At 32.8% G+C, this 22,534-nt stretch overlaps 1 protein-coding gene and 1 pseudogene across 1 annotated transcript; one reads left to right on the top strand and one right to left on the bottom strand.

The window, feature by feature from the left end:
* Positions 1-1,450: 1,450 nt before the first annotated feature.
* On the bottom strand, positions 1,451-4,431 carry LOC145199246 (uncharacterized; annotated as a pseudogene).
* Positions 4,432-11,815: 7,384 nt separating this feature from the next.
* LOC149891349 (uncharacterized) lies at positions 11,816-14,617 on the top strand. Its single transcript, XM_090082084.1, has one exon. It carries the CDS (start codon positions 11,816-11,818, stop codon positions 14,615-14,617), a length of 2,802 nt encoding a protein of 933 aa, XP_089938210.1.
* The last annotated feature ends 7,917 nt before the right edge of the window (positions 14,618-22,534 follow it).

Raw genomic sequence — 22,534 nt, 5'->3', positions numbered from 1 at the left:
TATGCCTAATAATTTGTTGTACGTAACTTAGGGAATCTTTTTAAACGGGAGTGAATATTGTTGCTTTGCGCATTTGTCAAATATCGAGTTACTTAAATTTTGTAAGGTGTTTAACTAATTAATTAGCCTAGTTTGCATTCGCAACACTTTTGAGGAAAGAAAAAATTCTTATATATGTTAAATTTATATATATATTAAAAAGAAAAAATTCTTATACATGTAAATCATTGTTTTACATTTTATTATTCTGGTAAAGGTCTCCATCAAAAACTTGATTACTCTTAATAAAAATAACTCTATTCTCCTGACCACCATTAAGGCAAAAACGGGGAAGGGAGCTCTTTTACTAAAAACTTTTGAAGCAAAGAGGGCATATATAAAATTGGTCAGATTAGTGCCATATATAGTTATGGTCAAATGATCATTTATTTTGAATAAATTTACTTAGTTGAGTGTATTTAACGCTTTAAAGTCAATTTCCTTTTTTTTAAAGAAAAATGTATCAAGGGGATACCAAAAAATTAATAATTCATGTATAATTTACGTTCGTTTTATAATAATCTTATTAATTAAAGTTCATGTTATAAAAAATATTACAAGAATTTAGCTTTACTCTTTCGTCAATTTAAAGCATGACGAAGTGTTATTACTTTGTTTTAGTAACTAAAAACGTATTGTTTTGAACTTAGCAATGTCGAGGAAAATGGTTCTGCCTTACACTGATATAACCTACATCAGTTGTAAATTACTCAATGTTAAGTATTTGGTAAATTATTTTACCTCCGCATACTCTTTTTTGTTGTTTTACACATGGTTTAATTTTTTCAATGGTAGGCGTTTTTCTAATTGGTATAAGTTAAGGTTTCGCAACTTTAAATTGTGGAAAACAGCCACTATAAATTAAGTAACAGACCGACGATAACCCGTATTAAGGGTTGCTTTTTGCTAGTAACAATAAAGCTGTTAGTGCATTAATGTGCACAGTTATGTATATTTTTCACATTGTTCAAATTGTATGAAAAGTATACAAAAACCAGTACAAATTTGAACTCAAACTTTATACAAATTTTTAAGATTCTGTATGAAATTAGTCAATTAAACGACTAATTTCATGCACCGGAAAACAACCTCCAAAACGTGACAGCTTAAATACAAAATTAAGCAGTAAATTCATAGGTTTACTTAGCACCTTATGCATAAACACACAGCAACACCTAAGCACAAAAAAGCCTTTAGTATTCACAGTTTGTTCATAAAAACACTTATGGATTATTACACTTCAACATTTGAACACAAAATTAAGCTGCAATTTTCAAAGGCCGGTTTACTTTTTAAGCGCTCGAAAAACTTGCTGCAACCTAAAACACAAAAATAAAAAAAGGAGAATTTTTCTTTGGCAGATTGATTTAATATATTTCAATTTTTTTCTCCTTCTTGATTGAAGCCTTTGTTACTTTGCTTTTTTTGCTCTTTCTGTACGTTTACCAGCCCTATCTCGCGCTCCAGTAAACCATTGGCCTACAGCTTTCTCAATATCTTTTGTAGTTGTACTTGAAGTCAACACATTTTGCTGAACAGCACCTAAAAAAGATAATAGTTCCATAAACACTCATTATTATCTTAATATACATTTGCAAAAGACACAATCTAATTCTTTGCCCTAAAATTTGTCAGTACGTAACTATGATGAAACACCTTACTACTCACTTATTATTATGGTGATCGAATATTATCATTTATTATCAAATAAAACAATCCAACACACACAATTCTTACAATAATATTATTAACTAAACGTAGACTAATCTTATATAGTTTGATATCTTTAATTTTTATAATTATGAAATTAGTCTTGAAGTGAAACAAAACCTATTAGGGCTTTGAAGAATATTGGGTGTAACAATATTGAACAGCAATAAATAGAAAATACAGTTGCATACTTACTGCACAATATGTTAAGAAATTCAGTTCCCTTTAATCCATTTTTGTTATTAATTCCACTATAATTAAATTGCAGAGCTAGGTTATTATCTGGCATCACTGCTTCCATCATCCTTGCTACAGCTTCAAAATTTTTTCGTCCTCCAAGACTTCTCAAATGAGCGGCCTATATTACAAGTTACTTAATAACTACTTGTAAGCATGAAGTAGTGTAACACTTACCAAAAATCACTAATAAATAAAAATTTATTTCATAATAAGTCACGGTGTTAAATGTAATACACTTGTTTAATTGCCTGGTTGAGTTACATTTTGTTACAGCTTTTAATTGTATGAACTACTTAATTAAGTATTATCGATTTAGAGTATTAAATATTATTAATTTAGATTCCATTATAAATTTCAAGCAACTTTTATAATAGCTGTTTGTGCTGTTGTAAACATTATTACTTAAAAAGATGTAATGATATCTACATATGTAATAATTTTTACAACAGCACAAACAGCTACTATAAAAATTGCTTGAAATATATACTGGATTCTAACAATAACTTGTTCTCTAACCAGAGCTTTAGAAATATTGTCATCTATTTTGAGTCGATTGTTTAATAACAGGAAGTCATGAAGGTCTTTTATAGGAATAATACCACGAGAAAGTTGTGACGGTTGGCTTATAGCGTTTCTTTGTTGCACCAAAGCATTTAAAATATTTCCATGAATAGTCTGTGTGACTTTAATTTCTTGTACAGTTTTGAGAATTGCTTCCAGATATGGTCTCAAATTGGAGCCTAAAAAACAGAACAGAGCATTTTAAAAATTTAGGTACTGTTGTTAACCCTGCTAGTTCTGCTAGAATTAAAATTTGTAGAAGAGAGCTGTAAGGTTTTATCACTGACAAAAATTTTAAACAAAATCAGTGTCATATCGCGAGGTTAGAATTATTTTGTTCTATCTCCTATTTTAATAGTTGGGAGAAAATGAGTAATTGATTTTAGTAAATAATAATTGCTTTAAAAATACGCTCTAATTTACAATTTTTTTCAAATAATTTGTTTCAACATAAATTATTTAAAGCGTAAGTTATTATTTCTTTAAAAAATAAAGCTAAAATTTTAAATAATTTTTACTTTAAGAAAAAAATCAAAAACTTTCTCCCAACATTTAAACTTGGATATAAAACAAAATAATTCTAACTTCGCGATATATAGAACAAATAAATGTCAATGAATCAATAATGATGATAAGCTTGATACACAGATCAGCTATTTCAAGTAATACTTATTTCATTAAATACATTATAAAACATGTAGAAATACATCAAAACAAACAGATCATTGATTACAGAATACAGCCTAGACAACTAATGAAACTATGATTTTCAATACATCTAGTATTATTCTAACCTTGGTCATTATCAGGAACGACTTCAACTACAGAGAAAAGAGTTGTGTCATGAGCAGCTAATGTGCACTGATTGGTTGAGCTTGTAGTAGGCATACTGAAGATGACAGGTGAAATGTGGGTAGCAGAAATAGCAGCAGGAGAATTTGAAGATTGAATAGATGTAGAGTGGGAAGGATTATATTGAACAGCAGGCATATAAATAGTAGAAATTATTCTTGGAGGCGGACTGGGAGGTTGCATTAAACTTGACTTCTTGGAAAGACATTCTTCATTGTCAGTATCAGAGTCTGAATAAATTCGCTTTGAGGTTATTAAATGCCTGAAAGTGTAAAAATATTTTATACACAACTTAATCATTTAAAAAAGTAGGCTATCAAAGAAAATCTAGTATTCATTTATTTAATAAAATAAGTTAAATATTTTGAAAACTACGTTATCTACCCATGTTTATTTGTCTTTGAGGTTTGTTCACGAGCTTGAGCATCTGGATCAGTTGTACCAATGTTTGATTGACTCAAAGGTTTTGTCACCTTTTCTTCAGCTCTTTCATAAATTGCTGAAATATACAGTCAAAAATGATATTAACTAATTGTTTAAAATTTTTTTACAGTCTTGCATTAGTATGAAACAAGGTAATTTAAATGTAAAATATGCCAACAATAATTTTATATTACACCTGCTCTTCCCAGAACTCTAACAGAAAACTTTGGCCAAGTTGCCAAACACACTGTTCACACTGTTCACTAACAAGCTTTTTCAGTTTTCTTCTGCTTTTTTTGGAAGGGAAGAAACACTCTTCTTCTTCTTCTGAAACAAACTATGACACTGGGATAGTGGCTACACACTGCTTATTTATAAATTCAACGATAGCAAACTTAAATGACATGTTGCTGGAAATACCAATTAGGAAGTTAGGAAATGCTATATTACTATATTATATTCTACACTATATTTCCACTGTTTAAATACTAAATCTGATTCCATAGTTTGAAAAACAAATAAGATATCAGCAATAATATTTCATAAAAATATGTTATACAAGACAATGATAGAGCAACAATATAACCGTTATGTATTTTTTTAACTTTTATGAACAAAATTCTACATGAACATGTTAGCAAGAAGATTGAAATTATATGAATTTACAATACAATTAAATTAAAAATACAATACCTTTTAAACAAATTTATATCACAAGGATTTATATAATATTGCACCACTTAATTACTATTAGGGACGCCATAATACATAATGAATTTTAAAAAAACTTGCAATAAAAAAACAACAAAGGTTAATCATTTGTATGAATTTTTATCATAACTTGTATTCACTGAATTTACACTTAATGCAGCAAAGGCATAAGAACAAAGTTATCACCATAAGGGATATTAATAAACTTTTTTCCAATATTTTCAGACTGTACAAATTTCAGAACAGTGGATAAATGAGCAGCTAAAAATATTTCAAAGTGAGTAGAATCTAAAGGAAAATGAAAAAATAGTTTCAAATCAATGAATTAATTGTAGATAATAAATAAATCATTTTTTGATGTTTGCAATATGTTTCTGACAATTGACAGCTTCCCTAGAATTTCAAAACAATTGTTTACAACTGTTGATGAAATGAAAATACTATCGGTTTTAAAATGTTTATATTGACAATAACTTTCATGAGAGAAGTTTGGCGGCATAGGACCAGTAAAATGTACTTTGGACGGGACAAATTTTGAATATTGCTATTATTTTCTGCAACCAAGAGGATATGTTCTTTTTCATAAGAGCGTCGCATTACTTGAGCAATTGGATTCTGAGGCCTTCTCACCATTTTTTTTATTTGATCCTAAAAATTTTCAAAAGGAAATGATCATTTTTTATCAAGGACTCCAAAATTTCTACAATCTTGTGGTAAATGAATGACTAAGTGTACATTATATATGAGCTGGCTAGCACCATATATGGTGCCAAAATCTGTAACAAACATAAGCAACAATATCTCTGCATAGTCACAATACTGCAGACTGTTAGCAAATTCAGGTCTCAGTAAACATATTATAGCAACAGAAAATATGAGAAAGTTTTGATACATATTGATGGGAATAGCATCACGAAGAACAACTGCTTACAAATATAATATAAACTGCCGAAACTCAGTTGCCTTCCATTGTTTTTATTCCAGAATTGATTGTGGTTGCCTGGCAAATTCACAAGGCAAATAGCTTCTCAACTTTATTAAGTTAACAGAAATATCATTCACTACCCTCGCTGGCAACTTGTAATGCAAATCGCCTTCCAACCAGGGGTTAACAATCCTTCTAACTACGCCCAAACAAGTTAGGTGCATATAGTCAAGTGGACATTTAGAAACTAACCCAATATTTAATTCTAACAAAGGTGACTGTCTATTCGGTAAATGGTAGTCCTCATCTTTTTGCCTAACAAAGTCATTATTGGTTCTAAGAGATGCATGCAAATTTGGATATGTCGTTTTATTGTTCAAGTAAGTGCCTTCCTCTGTACAACGTTCATAGGCATTATATTCTTCATGCCCGTTAATTTGCTTTATAGATGATCGTGCTGGAGCATCACAAATAATTGCATTCACTACAAAAGGATAAATTTGATCTAAATATCTCACACCATTTTGAAGTAAATGTTTCGTTTCAATGATAAAGTCATTTAAAAATGTAGTGACACATAAAGGCTTGGATGATCCAGCATATAAGCCAATAATATAAATATCTGCTTTTTGTAATTCAACGACAGTGGCTTATATTGGCCATAGCTGCATACGTGAGCCGAGAAATAATGGCAAACCATCAATATTTATATTCAGAGACAGTTTTTTTGTTTCAAAATCAGTCAGATTTAATTTTTTTTTAAAGATCTAAAAGATTTTCTTAAAGAATATTCCATTTTCAATGCCAAAATGTTAATAGTTTCCGCCAGGAATTTGCTTAATCTGCGCACTTTTAGGTGTTTATAACAGAGTTCTAGAATACTTTGTACAGACAAACCGGCCAGCCACAAAATATGAAGTAGTGCCGATACAGCTGTAAGAGAAATGTTGAACGACGTAGCCCAGTCACGTAAACTACTGTTAATGTCAAATTCACTCTCATAAACAGGCAAATCATTTTCACGCTCACTTGTTTCACTATCTGAGTCAAAGCCAAAGCTTTTATTTGAGTCATTTTCGTAATCATGTGGAATTTAGGAGTCAGCATTTATTTGTAATTCAGGTACAGTATCTATGCATATTTCTGGGTCAAATGTATCACTAAGGTTATTAGCAATTTGAGGCACCTGCAGTCCTATTGTTAGTAATGTTACTTGGTAGCTCGCAAAATCCTCAGTACTAGTTTTGTTTTGGAGATTTGACGCAACTGAATCAAACGCTCTTTTAGTTTTTCTTTGTATAGTTCTAATGCTGAACACCATAGTGATGGCTTGGTGATAAAATAAATCATTGAAACAGTCAAACTTTCCCAAATGTTCAAATTTATAAATGATTAAAATAAATGTAAAAACTAACACCCAGGGAATACCAGTGTGCTTGCTGGCTAACACCATGGTATACCAGGGTTGCTTAGCCAGCCCAATGCTACCACTTATACCATGGAATTCTTAACAGAATTCTATGGTATACATGGTATTCCATTAAGAATTATAGAATTGCACGGTATAATTCCTAATGTAAAATTTAAAAGTCAAAAAAACCAATTACCTTTTATTTTTTAAGTAATAAGAGAATATCAATAAAAAAATATTTAAACAAAAACAACCAAATCAACCAAATCACATCTGAAACATCAACCAAATCCCATATGCTTCGCTAACTTTTGTTCTAATAGACTCCATAGATAACACCGCAAGTTGGCCCAAAGTCGGAATTTTGTAATTAAGCCACTTAACAAAATATGACGTCCTCTCAACGTCAATATCATAACGTCGGGCCAACCAGTAAATTAAAACATCTTACCGACTTCGTTAGGATAACATCGGGCAACCAAAATTCTATTCACGTTCTATCAACGTAGATATGATGACATTAAACCAACCAATTCATAACATTGTATAATTGTGCAAACGTTATCCTATCGACAAAAGTAGGGCGTTTTAAATATAAAAATTTTATTTTTTAATTTTAATTTTAGTTATAAATTTTATTTCTTTAAATAAAAAAAAATTATAGCCCTTAGATATGTATCTTGGACTCTCGGACCTAGATATACATTTAAGGGCTGTACATTTTTTTATTAAAAATGAATAAATAAAAAGGATATATCAAAAATTGAAATGAAAATAAAAAATAATAATAAACGAATTTTGGTTGGTCAGTGAAAACACTGTGCTCACATGCTTCAAATTTATGTCCGGACGTGCGTCAAGAGGTCTGTATTTAAGAATAAGAAGTAGGAAAAAAAGTTTAAAGAGAACTGAAGAAATGATGACTAGCAAGTATGTTACCTAAGTATTATTTTAAAATATATATCATAACTTTTTCATTTTTGATTAAATCAAGACAAATCATAAAGATTTGAAAGTTTACTTGCTAATTTGCAACCATTGCTATTTAAAAATTTGAAAATATGTAAAGATATTTTTAAAGTTTTAAGTTTACAAATGCAAACTTGCATTTGTTAAATAGTTTTTAAATTTCATTTTTTTTTTAATCTCTTTAAATTTCTTTTGACTTTTTGTTTGTCAATGTTGATGAGTTTTGTTGGTAATCGTTGATGAGTCTTGTTGGTAAACGTTGTTTAAGGATATTGACCTTACTACGTTAATGTCTTTAACCATGTATTTGTTTTAAAAGTTAATTAAAATAATTAGAAATATAAGTGTTGATCAATTAACTAAACAAAGGTCTTGAGTGTTATATCAATAGTATATATTTTACTTTGGTTTTCATGACAAAGATTGGTTTAGTAATATTTTGTAAAACTCTTACTAATAAATTAATAGATTTAAGTAATGAAGTCTATTTTAATAAAGAAGCTGATTCTTGTGAAGCTTACGAAATTGCAGATGTCTTTAACACAAATCAAGTTCCACATAATGATTTTATGTTGAGTGAAAAAGTTAATAACCAGCCAATTGAACTGAATGACTATCTGTATCTCCAACAAGTGATAGTGATAGGGTCGAATGGAATTCTGAATCAGACAATTTCACAGATACTGATGAAAGTGATGGTAAGAAAGGGCTGGTTGTTGAGCTTGCATGTTGGGCTGTTGATGAAAGTATTTCTCACAAGTAAATAAAATCTCTGTTATGTATACCTCAGCCACATAATTCTTTTTTGCCTTTTGATCCCAGGAATTTATATTCAACACCAAGATATGTGTTTTGTGAAAAGTTGAGAAGTTGTGGTTTATATCATCATTTTGGAATTGCCTCATGCTGGCAAAAATTGTTTGAATGTGAAAAAATATTTTTAAATCCATCAGATTGTTCTAAATTTTTAATGCAATGCAGTATCGATGGTTTGCCTTTATTTAAAAACACGGGTTTACAGCTGTGGCCAATTCTTGATTTATTAAAACAGCCACATTCCCTTACTGAACTAGATCATTGGAAGGCAACTGAGTTTCGTTTGCTTTTGTTGTATACCGGTCCATCAGTTCTTCAAAACAATATGCACCCTATTCTGCATGTTTTGTTAGCTGCAAGCTATGTCAAAATTTGTGCAACTATGCTGAAAAACTTTTGACAACTTTTGACAGAATTCACCGAAATTATATAGACCTGAGTTTGTTATTTATAATGTTCACTGCCTAACTCATTTAGCAGATGATGTTCGTCAATTTGGTGCATTAGATGGGATAAGTGCTTTTACTTTTGAAAAACACTTACGAAGTGTTAAAAACTTATTCGAAAACCATCATTACCACTTGAACAAGTTATTTGAAGAGTTTCAGAAAAAAAGCTTATCTCTGTCTCTGATAAGGAGAGAAAAAAAGAGTACCTTTTTGTAAATATGAAAATAACAACGGTCCAATAATATGGGCTGAGCTGTTTAACGTCATTCAATATAAGAGTGGTGAACTTTAATCCTTCATTTTTTTCATTAACAGAAAATAATATTTGTGTACTTCTGAATACTTCCAAATTCGTGCAAAACTTACTTGAAACAAATTTGGATATATTTATATTCGTAAAATTGTTTTAAAATGCAAACTCGTTTTATGAATATCCTTAATCCTCAAAAAAATTTAATAACATTTAAACTGTCTAAAATTTAAATATACTTTCTTTATATAAATTATATAAATGATTTAGTTTTAAAATGTGTGTGTTTACCTATAAATAATAGTGAACACCTCATTATTTCTTTTTTATAAAACTTTTATCGTCTGACATAAATTTTTTTTGATGATATACCTGAATCGGGTTGAGCATAAGTTTTTTTTTATAAAAGCGTTTCATGTACACATATTTGTTAATTTTCTAGATTATATTGTATTGTTCACTTTTTGGAATTTGATGAAGTGGAAATTGCTCCGAAAACTTGGGTTCGAAAGTTGCTTAATGACGTTGATGAACATCTTGAATGTTATTGGCCAATATATAAGTCTCAACAAAAAATTTTAAAAGCTGTTCAGACTTGTACTGATTTCGATATTGATAAACGGAAGAGTTACAAGGCTATAATTTCGAAAAATTATGGTATTTTTTTATATAGTCTTGAGTATCTTTTACTGCTATAGTATATTTATCAAAAATCCTGATTCACCAATTTTGTTAACAATTGTGCAAATATTTATAAAAATGTATTGTGTAAGTTTGACAGGTTATCAGTAGTTATACGAATAAATCCTTGAGTTGTCATACTAATTTAAAATAAATTGAAAAACTTTTGTTTGTAGTATCTTAGTCATAACTAAGATACTACAATAATATATTTAACCAAGATATATGTTGTTAAACATATCAATAAACTTCATTAAAATGGTTTTAGATACATATGAAAGTGCAGAAAAAGATATTGCAAAAGCAAAACAAAAATCAAATTTTGGTACTGATGTTTCAGACATTGATGATGGAACAACACTCCGTAAAAGAAAACGCACAAGGTATGCCATAATTAAGGTGGCTCACATAGAAAAAAAATTTTTTGAACAGAAGCAATTCCAGTGGTTCATATATATTTTAGTTTGCTTTTGATAATATAGAAAACTAAAAATTTGATAAAAAAAACTTTAAGTAAATTATTTTTAAGACAAATTTTATCAAAATCAGTGTTAAAAGGGGGAAAATCTGAAAAAATTCAAAACACTGTTTCTAGATCAATTTTTTTCGAAACTAAATAATTTTTGTTTATAGCTTCTTTATATTATTACCATTCATTTCTACTAAAATAAAAGAAAAATGTTTAAAAAATTTTAAAACTGGACACAATAATAAAAAAAATAACAAACTATGCATTAAAAAAATAGGTGTTTAGGGTTCTTAAAGTTATAAAATTATTCTTAGTTAATTATTTTGTAAATAATTGTATGTGTGAAAAGATGTGTGAATGCCTCATAGCATTACTTGTAAATAATTGTATGTGTGAAAAGATATGTGTGAATACCTAGGGAATTAACTTGTAAATAAATTGTGTTGAATTTTACAAAGATACATCGGCGTTTACGCACAACTAAAAAACGATCTTTTTTATGCGAAACTACAAGCTATTTCGGCGAAATGGCGACTAAACTTGATTTAAAGTTAATTCCAGAGTTTAGTGGAAACGATCAACAGTCAGTTGCGGAGTGGCTGGAAAAGGTTGAATTGGTATGTAAAGTAACTGGTGTAACCGATCTGGCACGTGTGGTTCCTCTCCGTCTCACTGATGGTGCATTCGTAGTGTATCAACAGTTAACAGAGACTGATAAAGAAAATTTTAAGAGAATAAAGGAGGCTTTGCTTGAAGCTTTTGCCGTTGATGGATTCACAGCCTACGAGCAGTTTGTCACGAGAAAGCTGAAACATGGAGAAGCAGTTGATGTTTATTTGGCAAAACTACGAAGATTGTCTACCCTAATTGGTGGGCTACCAGACAAAGCGATCGCGTGTGCCTTTGTTGCTGGGCTCCCCGAGGAAGTTCGACGAATGCTGAGATCGAGTTCTAGTATGGACGATCTTACAACTGTTCAAATACTTGCGCGAGCAAGGACTCTGATGATCGAGGAACGGAACAACGGGATGGTGGAAAAATTTGCTGTAGCTGCAATGAAAAGTAGTGATCCGAGGTTGCTAGAAGATAAAACACAATCAGTGTGCTATGAATGCAAACTTCCCAATCACTTTGCGAGAGATTGTCATTTAAGAAGACATAATTATCGAAACAAGTCAGGTAGAAGACGGGAGTCAAGCGATGTGCTGTGTTACTCGTGTCAAGAGTATGGACACATATCAAGAATGTGTCCAAAAAACGGAGTGAGGGAGAAGACGTCTGCGACAGCTCTCTCCCTAAACAATCAATAATGGCGTTACCTACCATGCTCTTGGATATTAACGGTGTATTTCAGGATGTGCTAATTGACTCAGGGTGTACCTGCTGCATCATCTATAAAAAATGTGCGACAAAAATAACGAAGAAAGAAGTTAGCGTGGTAACTGTAAATGGACAACAACAGCAGTGCGAAGGTGTTAGCCAAACTCGAATCACCGCGCCAAATGGAAATACAGTGTGTGTGGAAGCACTTGTGGTCAATTTCAAACCACTGGGTTTTTGTTTCATAATGGGTATGAATGGAATAGTGGCACTTGGTGGAGTATCGATTTCTGCAACGCGGGATGTTTGTTTTATGAAAAAAGAAGCATGTTTACTTGGTTTAAATAGCGATTTGTCAATAGATGTTCATGATATGAATATAACGGCTCAGGATTTCACAGCTTCATTTAAAAAGAAAAATAGAGAATGGATAATTGCGTGGAAATGGAATACCAAACCTGAAAATCTGGTGAATAGAATTGCTGAATATACCATCCCCATCGGCATAAAACACGATTACGAAAAAGAAATTGAAGGGTGGATAGAGAAAAAATGGCTGCAAAAGTACGAAGCGAAAAAACACGGTCCAGTAAAAGGTTTGGTTCCACTTATGGCAGTGGTGCAGCAAAACAAAGGGAAAGTGCGACCAGTGTTAGACTTCAGGGAGCTGAACACGTTTATTGAACCATTTACGGCGAACACGGATGCATGTGCTGACAAACTTCGAGACTGGAGACGGCTTGGAGAAAATATTTCAATTATTGATTTATCATCGGCCTACATGCAACTCAAAATCAGCGAGGAACTCTGGGCTTACCAAACTGTTATGTTCCGTGGACAGAGGTTTTGTTTAACACGTTTGGGATTTGGCCTGAACGTTGCGCCCGTCATAATGAAAGCAGTTTCGGACAAAGTTCTATCGCAAGACGAAAAGATCTGGAAGGGAACATCATCATACATTGATGATATTCTTGTAAATGAAGATATCGTATCAGTTCGCAGTGTACTTGATCATTTGGATATGTATGGACTACAGAGAGTTCTAGGATTACAAGTTGGAATTGAAAATAAGAAGTTATTTTGGAAGAGAGACAACGATTTTGGTGAAATTCCAAGTTCTCTAACGAGGCGAAAAATCTTCTCTTTATGTGGAAAAATGACAGGGAATCTTCCAGTTTGTGGTTGGTTGCGTGTAGCTTCGTCATTTGTTAAAAGGACGGCAAACGCCCTAACGAAAACATGGGATGAGAAGATACAATGCGATTTTGTTGAAAAAATGGTGAACGATATGGTAAAAAGAACACGTAACGACGATCCTGCCAAAGGAGTTTGGAATGTTTATGGCAACGAGGCAACAGTGTGGGTGGATGCTAGTTCACTAGCGCTAGGTGTGAGTATCGAAGTTGATGGCAATATAATCGAAGACGCTTGTTGGTTAAGAAAAGATAATACAACACATATAAACATGTCTGAACTCGATGCAGTAATCAAAGGACTAAACATGGGTCTCAATTGGAAGATGAATGTCTTGCATATTTGCACTGATTCGAAAGCAGTATTACATTGGGTCACCGATGCACTGACTGGAAAATCTAGATTGAAGACAAAGGCTTCAAACGAAATGCTGATTAGAAGACGGCTTCATACCATTACGAATATTGTGGAGGAATACAAACTCAGAGTGGATATTAAACTAGTGCCCTCGGAGTCTAACTTAGCCGATGTACTTACTCGAGTGCCTGGAAGTTGGTTGAAAATGATCGATAAGCCCACTGAACTTGCTGCAGGTGGAACGATTAGTGCTTCTCTATCTCCCAAAGAAATAAACCATGTTCATAAGTCCACGGGACATTATGGTGTGAAGAGAACATTGTATTTTGTTCGTAGAATTGACCCATCAGTAAGCAGGGAAGAAGTCAGGCAAGTGGTTGAAAAATGTGTAGCCTGTCAATCAATTGATCCAAGTCCGATAAAGTGGCCGAAAGGGAAGATCGAAGTAAAAGGGACGTGGCAACGGCTTGGTATGGATATAACTCATTATGAGGGGCAACATTTTCTTACCCTGATTGACTGTGGGCCTTCACGATATGCAATATGGCGCCATCTTAAAGACCAAACTAGTGCATGTGTCATTCAGGAATTAAACGAAATCTTTCTTGAACGAGGCGGTCCAAACGAAATTCTGACGGATAATGATACAGCATTTCGAAGCACATTATTTTCGCAATTTATGAACAAATGGAACGTTAAACTTCGCTTCAGGTGCGCTTACGTTCCTTCAGGGAACGGAATTGCAGAACGGTGCCATCGAACAGTGAAAAGAACGGCGAAGAGAGTTCCGTGCAGCATACCCGAGGCAGTTTATTGGTATAACGTCAGCCCAAAAGACTGTTGTAAGTCATCTACAGCACCCGCAAATAAATTATACCATTGCGAAATTAGAGTTAGAGGAATTGACGACGATAAAAACGCATATGAACCTCATGAGAAGATCACCAACAAGTTTAAACTTGGCGATGAAGTATGGGTAAAGCCCCCGGACAACCGATGTGACTCTAATTACAAAATTGGGAGAATTACAGGAATCATTTCGGAGCAAACGGTTGAAGTGGACAAAGTATGCCGACACATACGCGACCTAAGACCCGTCAGAGTTGATAACAAGTCGAATGAGGATCTAGAAGATGATGAAGAACTGTGCGTTGTGTTACCTGAAGACGAGACAAACCAGACGCCAATGTTGCGAAGAAGCACCCGAAAAAGGATAGCACCTGAGCGATATAGTCCGTGAGGTGAAGTGGTCGTTATGACCAAGGGGGAGTGTAATTATAGCGTTACTTGTGAATAATTGTGTGCGTAAAAGATATGTAATTATAGCGTTACTTGTGAATAATTGTGTGCGTAAAAGATATCTAATTATAGCGTTACTTGTGAATAATTGTGTGCGTAAAAGATATGTAATTATAGCGTTACTTGTGAATAATTGTGTGCGTAAAAGATATGTAATTATAGCGTTACTTGTGAATAATTGTGTGCGTAAAAGATATGTCATTATAGCGTTACTTGTAAATAATTGTATGTGTGAAAAGATGTGTGAATGCCTTATAGCATTACTTGTAAATAATTGTATTTGTGAAAAGATATGTGTGAATGCCTAGATCTTTTTTATGCGAAACTACATATTTTAGTACATCTGAAATCTTTATGATCAAGGAACATGAATTAAAAATTACTGCCAAAAAGCTTTTCTCAATCATGAGATATCCAGTTTTAAAGTTGCAAAAAAATGGAAAAACGAAAAGCTTGTGAAAACGAAAAACAAAGACAGAAACAAAAAAAAATACTTAAAACAATTATATCAACTTAAAAATCACCAGAAACATAAGCTTCAGTAACATCTTTGCTGTTTGCATTATCAGAGCATGTTAAACTACTTATAAGATCTTTAAGAATTTTAAAGTTTACGCACAAAAAATAATTATCATCATCTTTTTTTTTTAGAAATCTCATTCGAAGTTTTTGATATTTTTTGATAACTAAGTGAAGAAGATTTTAAAGTTTCTGTCATCTTGCTTGACTTGGTATATACCGATTTCCTTTAAACCTTTAAATACCGATTTCCTTTAAACATCAATAACCTGATAAAAAATACAAGTAAAATGTTTTGAGATATCAATAGCTACTAAAACTTGAATCAAGCTATACAGCGCACTTTACAATGCATGACAAATCAAAAGCCGTTTTATTTAGTTGCATATATTGTACAATATACAGACTTTATTTAGATATTTATTTCATACTTTAAAATAAAAATACATAATTTAAAAAAATTTTTTTTTTTTTAATATTATTTAAAATTTTTCCGCTAAAAAGAAATCTTAATCATAAAAAATTAAACTTAGCTATGAAAAATGTTAAATTAAACTAATAGTAGTAAGTATTTCATGTAAAATGTATATGTTTTCTAAAAGAATGATAAATTTTGCATTGAATGATATATTAAAAAAAAATCAAATTTTCCTAAAAAAATGATTTTTTTTTTCTATATGAGCCACCTGAAGTTTAGTCATAATTATTTAATATTTAGTTATCAAGATTACCTGTGTAATGACAAAAAACTAATGTGTTTCATATTCGAAATTTTTGTTGAAATATTTTTTTAATTTTTGTGTATATACTTTTGATTGGGATTTCATACATACCTTCATCAAAAAGACAAAATTTTAACCATAGAGTATGAAGATCTTCCTGAGCCACCTGCCTTATCTCAATGTTTAATACCGAATACAAATGAAAGCCAAACAAATAACATTTCATTTAGCACTGGAAAAAAGAAGTTTGCTCCGGTGCATAGGAAACATAAGGCTGTATTTATCAGCAACAGGTATATATTCAAGTTTTTAAACACACATTTTATCAGAATTATAGATTACTACCTTATTATGTTATTATTTGTAAAATGTTTTACATTAAGAAGATACAATTAAATCAAATTAAAATTAAGATTATTAACTTATTTGCTAATTTTACCTATTTATAAACTATATTTAGCTCACCAGTTTTAGTTTTATTTTTTTTAGCTGTGCAACAGAAACTAATTCTTCTTCTTGAAGAAATTAAAGAGCAAGGAGAAGAACTTAAGGAGCAGGGTGAGAAGACCATAAACCTATTACAGCAACTTGTAATAACTATTGAAGACGATAATATAGTTAGAGGATTACCTTTTCAATTGCCTGCATCAACAGCAGAATATCTTCAACTTATTGATAATCAAGCTGAAGAAGGCGATGTTAAAGGGAGACTGGTAAAACTTTATATATGCCAATTTTTCTAATGAAGGTAGTTAGTGTGAACTTTGCCTTAGATTGAGTTCTTATAATAAATTATAGAAGGTAGTTTTGAGTTAATTTAGTCATGTTTTGTTCCTCACTGAAATGCTTCCAAATGTTCACACATAACAGAACAGAATTACTTTGTTATACTTCTATCATGTATATATTAACAAGATGTTTGAAAATTTCATAAAGAAAAATTGTCGGTATTAATGTTGCAGGTTTAGAAATGTTCTTTCTGAAACTCTTAAGAACTTTAATAAACCCTTGTTATTAGAGTTCTTAAAAGTTCCAGCGTAGTTTTTTCTCGTGATCAACAAATCAATAAAGAGCAATAATTTTCTCTCCCCACTAAAAAACTCTCTTTTTACAAATTTTCTTCTTCATATATAACCCATGCTCTTCCTAAAATATCCTTCCACAAACCGTAATAAATCACCGCAAACGCATATTTACAATTCTTATTAGTAAAAACTATTGAAACTATTAACTTCCTAACGTCATTAAATGTTCCAGAACCTTCCGGAATTACACTCCTCCTTTATCCTTACGGATCATCCAAATAGCAATCAAAGTATTTCGAAGGCATGCGACGTTCCCGACCACTCCGTCGCAAAAGCATGTCAATTTCTTGGGGTCTATCTTCAGCTTCAACATTTTCCTCGTTCATCTCTAATAGATCTGTAATTTCCTCTCCTTGATTTTCAGCGTTCTCTTGACCAGTTTAAGTATTAATTTCTATTTCCATATCAGGGATAATGCAGTACTGAGTATCATTTCGAGGTCTAATGTATTTCACATGACGCGGAATGCCGTTCACTTCTACGATTTGGTTCAACGCATTCCGAGTTATTACAGCTGATTGCCACTTTCTATGGCACCTTGCATTTGTTTGTTTCAGCCAGGCTTTATCGCCAATTCGAAATCTCTCGTTCATGACATTTCGCTCAGGAAGATTCTCTTTTTCCAATCTTTTCACATCAATAGGGTAGCGGTATATTTTGCCCAACGGCCTTGCACCATTTTTGTCGGCTGAGACAGTCTACCAATATAGGGATTACGGTATCAACATTTTCGATCGTTTTGCTATTCTCTTAACCGTACAGTAGTTTTTTTCCTTAATTCCATTTCCTTCAGGATAATAAGCAGCTGTAAATCTAGTTTGCACTCCTTGTCAGTCAATATTTCAGACGGTGCTCCACGTTCAAAAAAAATAAGACGTAGTATTCGGACAATGGCAACACTTCCGTATATACTTGATGATTGTCGCCACAACGCGTATTTCGAAGGTCCACAATTAGACTTTAAAACTTGTCAGTGCCATAATGCGCGATATCAATGGCCAATATCTTCCAGTTTCCTTCAACATCCAACTTCCCATTTTCCCGCCGTATTGACGCTGGAACTATTGACTAACATGATTCGCAATTTCTTATCATATTTCGAACATCGTTTTCAGTAGCACTCGGAATTGTTTTACGAAGAAAGTTTAACGTTCGATTCACTCCAAAATGTCCAGTTCTTTTGTGTATATTGGAAATAGTTTTAATCTTTGTAGCTGCGACTCCCATACAACTACTCCGACACTGTGGCAAAGTCAGTTTGTTGAGCCATCTGCTGCGAACTCTTGTAAATGCGTCAGCCAAATTATCTTTATAAGGAATGAGTTTCACCTCAACGCTAACATCGTATTCTTCAGTCTTCTTTGAATCAGCATTTCACCCGTCGCTTTTGATCTCAACCTTGATTTTCCTACATGGGCGTCAGAAACCCAGTGGTACACTGTCACGGAATCGGTAAAAAATAGTCACTTTTCTCAGCTTCCGTTATCAGAGACATATTCATTCCCCGTATCACAGCGTCTAATTCTGCCATGTTTATATGAACATCAGACGTTTCTTATCGCAGCCACGTTGCATCCTCCACATTAGTTTCCCCAACTTGATTAAGAGCACCAATCGCTAAAGAACTGGTATCAACCAACACTTTTCCCTCATCACCACGCACAGCCCAATCACCACCAACAGGTTCTCAACGTTCCACCTCAACAAATACTTCTTGAAGCACCCACTTAACGTTCTCATCACAAACTTCATCTTCCCAACCCTTCGTCAGACTGACAACTTTCCTCTTCAAGAGACTACAAATTACTCGCAGCCAACCACACACGGGTTAATGTCCCACCAACTGACCACAGATTGAAAACACAACTCCCCTGGTAAACTTTTGCGAAATAGCACCAACTCGGTTCCCTCTGGAGCACATCAGTTTGTTCCCAATCTTGCCCACACACAATCCTAACACACAAACTCTATTGTCACCAATCTGCTCACCTTCTTTTCTCTCTAAACCATATTTCAAAAAATGCCTCTTGACATAATCAAGACTCACCACACTTTCGTCTACAAAAATGTCGTTTATATATATATATATATATATATATATATATATATATATATATATATATATATATATATATATATATATATATATACGTTTTTCATGTTTAGATGCAGTTAGAAGAAAACCAGCAACTTTTCGAGGAACAGATAACGAAATAGGTATTGTTTGTGAGGATTGGTTAAAACATGCGAGTGATCGGGACGGAGGGAGACAACGACGTGTCAATCGTGCGAGTCAACATTAACTTTTATTAACTATAATATAAGCCATTTATAATACTACTACAATATGCGGATTCTGGCTCATTGATACTTTTCCATACTTAAGGAATTCAAGATGGTGTTGTGTTTTTAAAATGTAAAAATGTTATTAGATTTCCATCTCATTGTTAATATCATGCCGGAACCTGCAAAGAAGTATAAAACTGTATCTTTTTCGTAATTTACTCTAGACCAAAGAGTTTATTATAATCCATAAATGTAAAGCACGGTTTTAGTTTGTAGTGTCCAATGGCTAGGGTATGAATTCCGTCTTGTAAGATGTGTCTTTTATCATCGTTAGCGCTGAGAGCGACTTTGTTGATTTCTTCGGTGTAAATGTTATGTTCATGTGATCGGAAGACGTTCATGGTTGCAAGCTTTTCCATCTTATTCATTAAGCAGTCTTTATAATCTTGATGAGTGATGTGTTTATCAACAACTTTCTTTTTAACCCCTTTGCATTTTTTGTGTTCTTGATCATCTATTTCTTCAGGGATGTAGTAAGAGTAGAGTTTCGGTCGAAGTCCAACAAATTCAACAATGATCTTACCACCAGCTTCATCTTTAAACATTCCAAGAACCTTACCGTTTTCTCCAATTTAGAATCCAAAAAATTCAACGGCTTTATGATTTTTAGGAAAGTTGCTCGTGTCAAATTTAGCTTTAACATCGTTATTAATGTCTTGATAAAAATCTTCTGTTTCTATTTCATAAAAGAGCGAGTCAGTATTAGTCATGAGTAATTTCAGCTTATCCCCGTATTTAGGTTTCATGTAGTCGTAGTGATGTTCATACATGAGAATTTTGCTTATGTCTAGAACACACAATCCTAAGTAAACAGGCTTGTTGTAAAAGAGTTTTGTTCTTTTCATGTGAACCGCAGCAAGGTTTTCATCAAAAATGGTACTTCTATCATAATTAGGTTTTCTTGACAATTTTAGAACTTCTTTTCTTGTGGTGACAAGTTTAATATCAACATGTTTTAGAATATTCTCCATGGTTTTTCCAAAGACAGAGTTGTTCATAAGCTTGAAGAATTCTTTTTCAAACTCGTTTTTAGCTTTTGCTCTTAATGCGGTGTTGAGATCGATGTATTGTTTCATAAAAGGTTCTTCTTCAAAGGTGATACCACGATGAATTTTGGTAACGATCAATCCAAGTCGTTCATATAGTTTTAGGCTTTCATTGTGAATAGTATATTTTTCCTTGTTGTTTAAATTAGGAACAAGCTTTTCCACTTTTCCAATGGTTAGTCTTTCAGGAGCTAAAGGATAGTCGTTGTGTAAATCGTGTAGGCTTTCGGGATAGGTTAAATCAACTTCGAGAATACAAGGCATGGATTTCCAATTTAAAAGTTCATCCTCAGTCATCCATCTGAACCCTCTAACAGGAAGAGGTTTACACATAGCCCATCCATATAAATTATTAGCGTCTAAGTACTGAATGAATTTCGAAGGTTGTGAAGGATCATAATCACTCATGTATTTGTTGTTAGCAGTTCCATGTCGTTTGCTGATCATGCAAATTCCACCGCGTATCCCTCTTTGAACCATGAGAAGCATATCAATATCAGACAGAAGTTCTAACTGAATTCCAGTTAGTTTCAACATGGCATCCCAAGCCAAACCAGGTGAGGTGTAATACCAAGCAGGGTCAAGCTTGTAATATTCCATGCAAGTGTCTCTGAAATTTTCAAAGATATCGGCAAGTATCAAGACGTCAGACATGTTGTACAGTTTTTGGTAATCTTTAAACGTTTCACATCCAAATACATTCCAAACGTTTTTTGCATGCGCATAGTCTTCACAGCTTATTTCCTCATCATTCAGTTTGGAATAGAATGCTTCAATAGGAGGTAATTGCGTTTCGGAGAACTTTTCAATCGAGTCCACCCAGTCATAAGGGTAAATACCTTTTTTTCTTAATAAATCAAACTTTTCTCCAGAGTAATATTGAGCAACGTTTTTGCATTGGTCGTTGTTTAGATTTTTAGCTAGATCTTCTAACTTGAAACCCATGAACCTGTAGCTGTCAATAAACCTTAGCTCTTTCCATATTTCCTGAAGTTTACCCTTCTTATTAATAAATTCTCTCACTTTGATTTGTTTAAAGAAGCTGATATATTTTTCTTCATTGTTGGGTATGCAATTGAGCTTTCCACCTAATTTCTTGATGAACAAATGGCTGTCATAGCCAGACAAATTATGTAAAATGATAGGTATGAATTTTGGAAGTTTATAATCCAAGTTGCATTTGTTATGAGCAGCTCCTCGATACTTTCCAGTCAAATGACAGTGGTCTAAGACTTTATCACCGTTAAGGTCTTTTTCGCAAATATGACATAGAGTTGCAACCTTAAAATTCTTTTCATCCTCATCAGTCATGACTTTCTTTTTTATTAAATCAATCTTGTCGAAAATCTTTATAAGATCTGATTCAAGCATGGTTATAAACTTTTGAGCTACGTCATCGTCATCGCTTTCAGCTGTGAACATGACTGGTTTTCCTTTGTAAAGGCTATCGTCGAAGCATTTGATGTAATAGCAGAAGGAGCTTGGAACGTGCTTTTGGTATTTTTTAGTATGAGACTCACCATGTTGCTTAATGTCATCGAAGGGTTGGATAAAACTTTCAAAGTCTGCATATACAACATATGGAACTTTCATGCCCTTTTGATAGTTTTTAAACTGAACGGTCGTCCCTTCTTTAGGAAGTTCAATTCTTACTGAGGTGTTATCATAACAATAAGGTTGATGATGTTGAAGCTTTTCTTCCTGGTCATAGCCTTGCAAGCAATTTCTGCAATAATGTTGTTTTCTTTTACCTTTTGATGTTTGTGTAGATAATAACCGACTCAAACTTTTAATCACGCAATAATGGTCAGTGTCTTCGTTTGAAATAAACAACAAATCAACACAGTTATTTCGATCAGCAAATTCAGATACTCGCAAAGGGTAAGGTTTTTTATTTTCATACCCAAAGACGTTAATGCTAATAGTTGGATTATTCTTTTCAAACTTGTTGATTTTATTAAGCTTGACGGGAAATTTTATTCCATCCCAATTCAGCTCTTCTGATTTTTTAATCAAGTCTTCATCGATTCTTTCGTTGTTTTTATTTTTCAGATTCAACGCTCGAGCGACTGACCATTTAAAGCATTGATCGTCCTCGTTTTCCATGTTGATGATCGCCTTTTTGTCTTTCAGCTCTTTA

This window comes from Hydra viridissima, unplaced genomic scaffold (assembly GCF_058129835.1).
Source record: "Hydra viridissima isolate aposymbiotic clone 2 unplaced genomic scaffold, HvirCarnegie_v1 scaffold_3, whole genome shotgun sequence".
Lineage (NCBI taxonomy): Eukaryota > Metazoa > Cnidaria > Hydrozoa > Anthoathecata > Hydridae > Hydra > Hydra viridissima.
The sequence above is the reverse complement of the archived record's forward strand: the minus strand, read 5'-3'. Positions and strand labels throughout refer to the sequence as shown.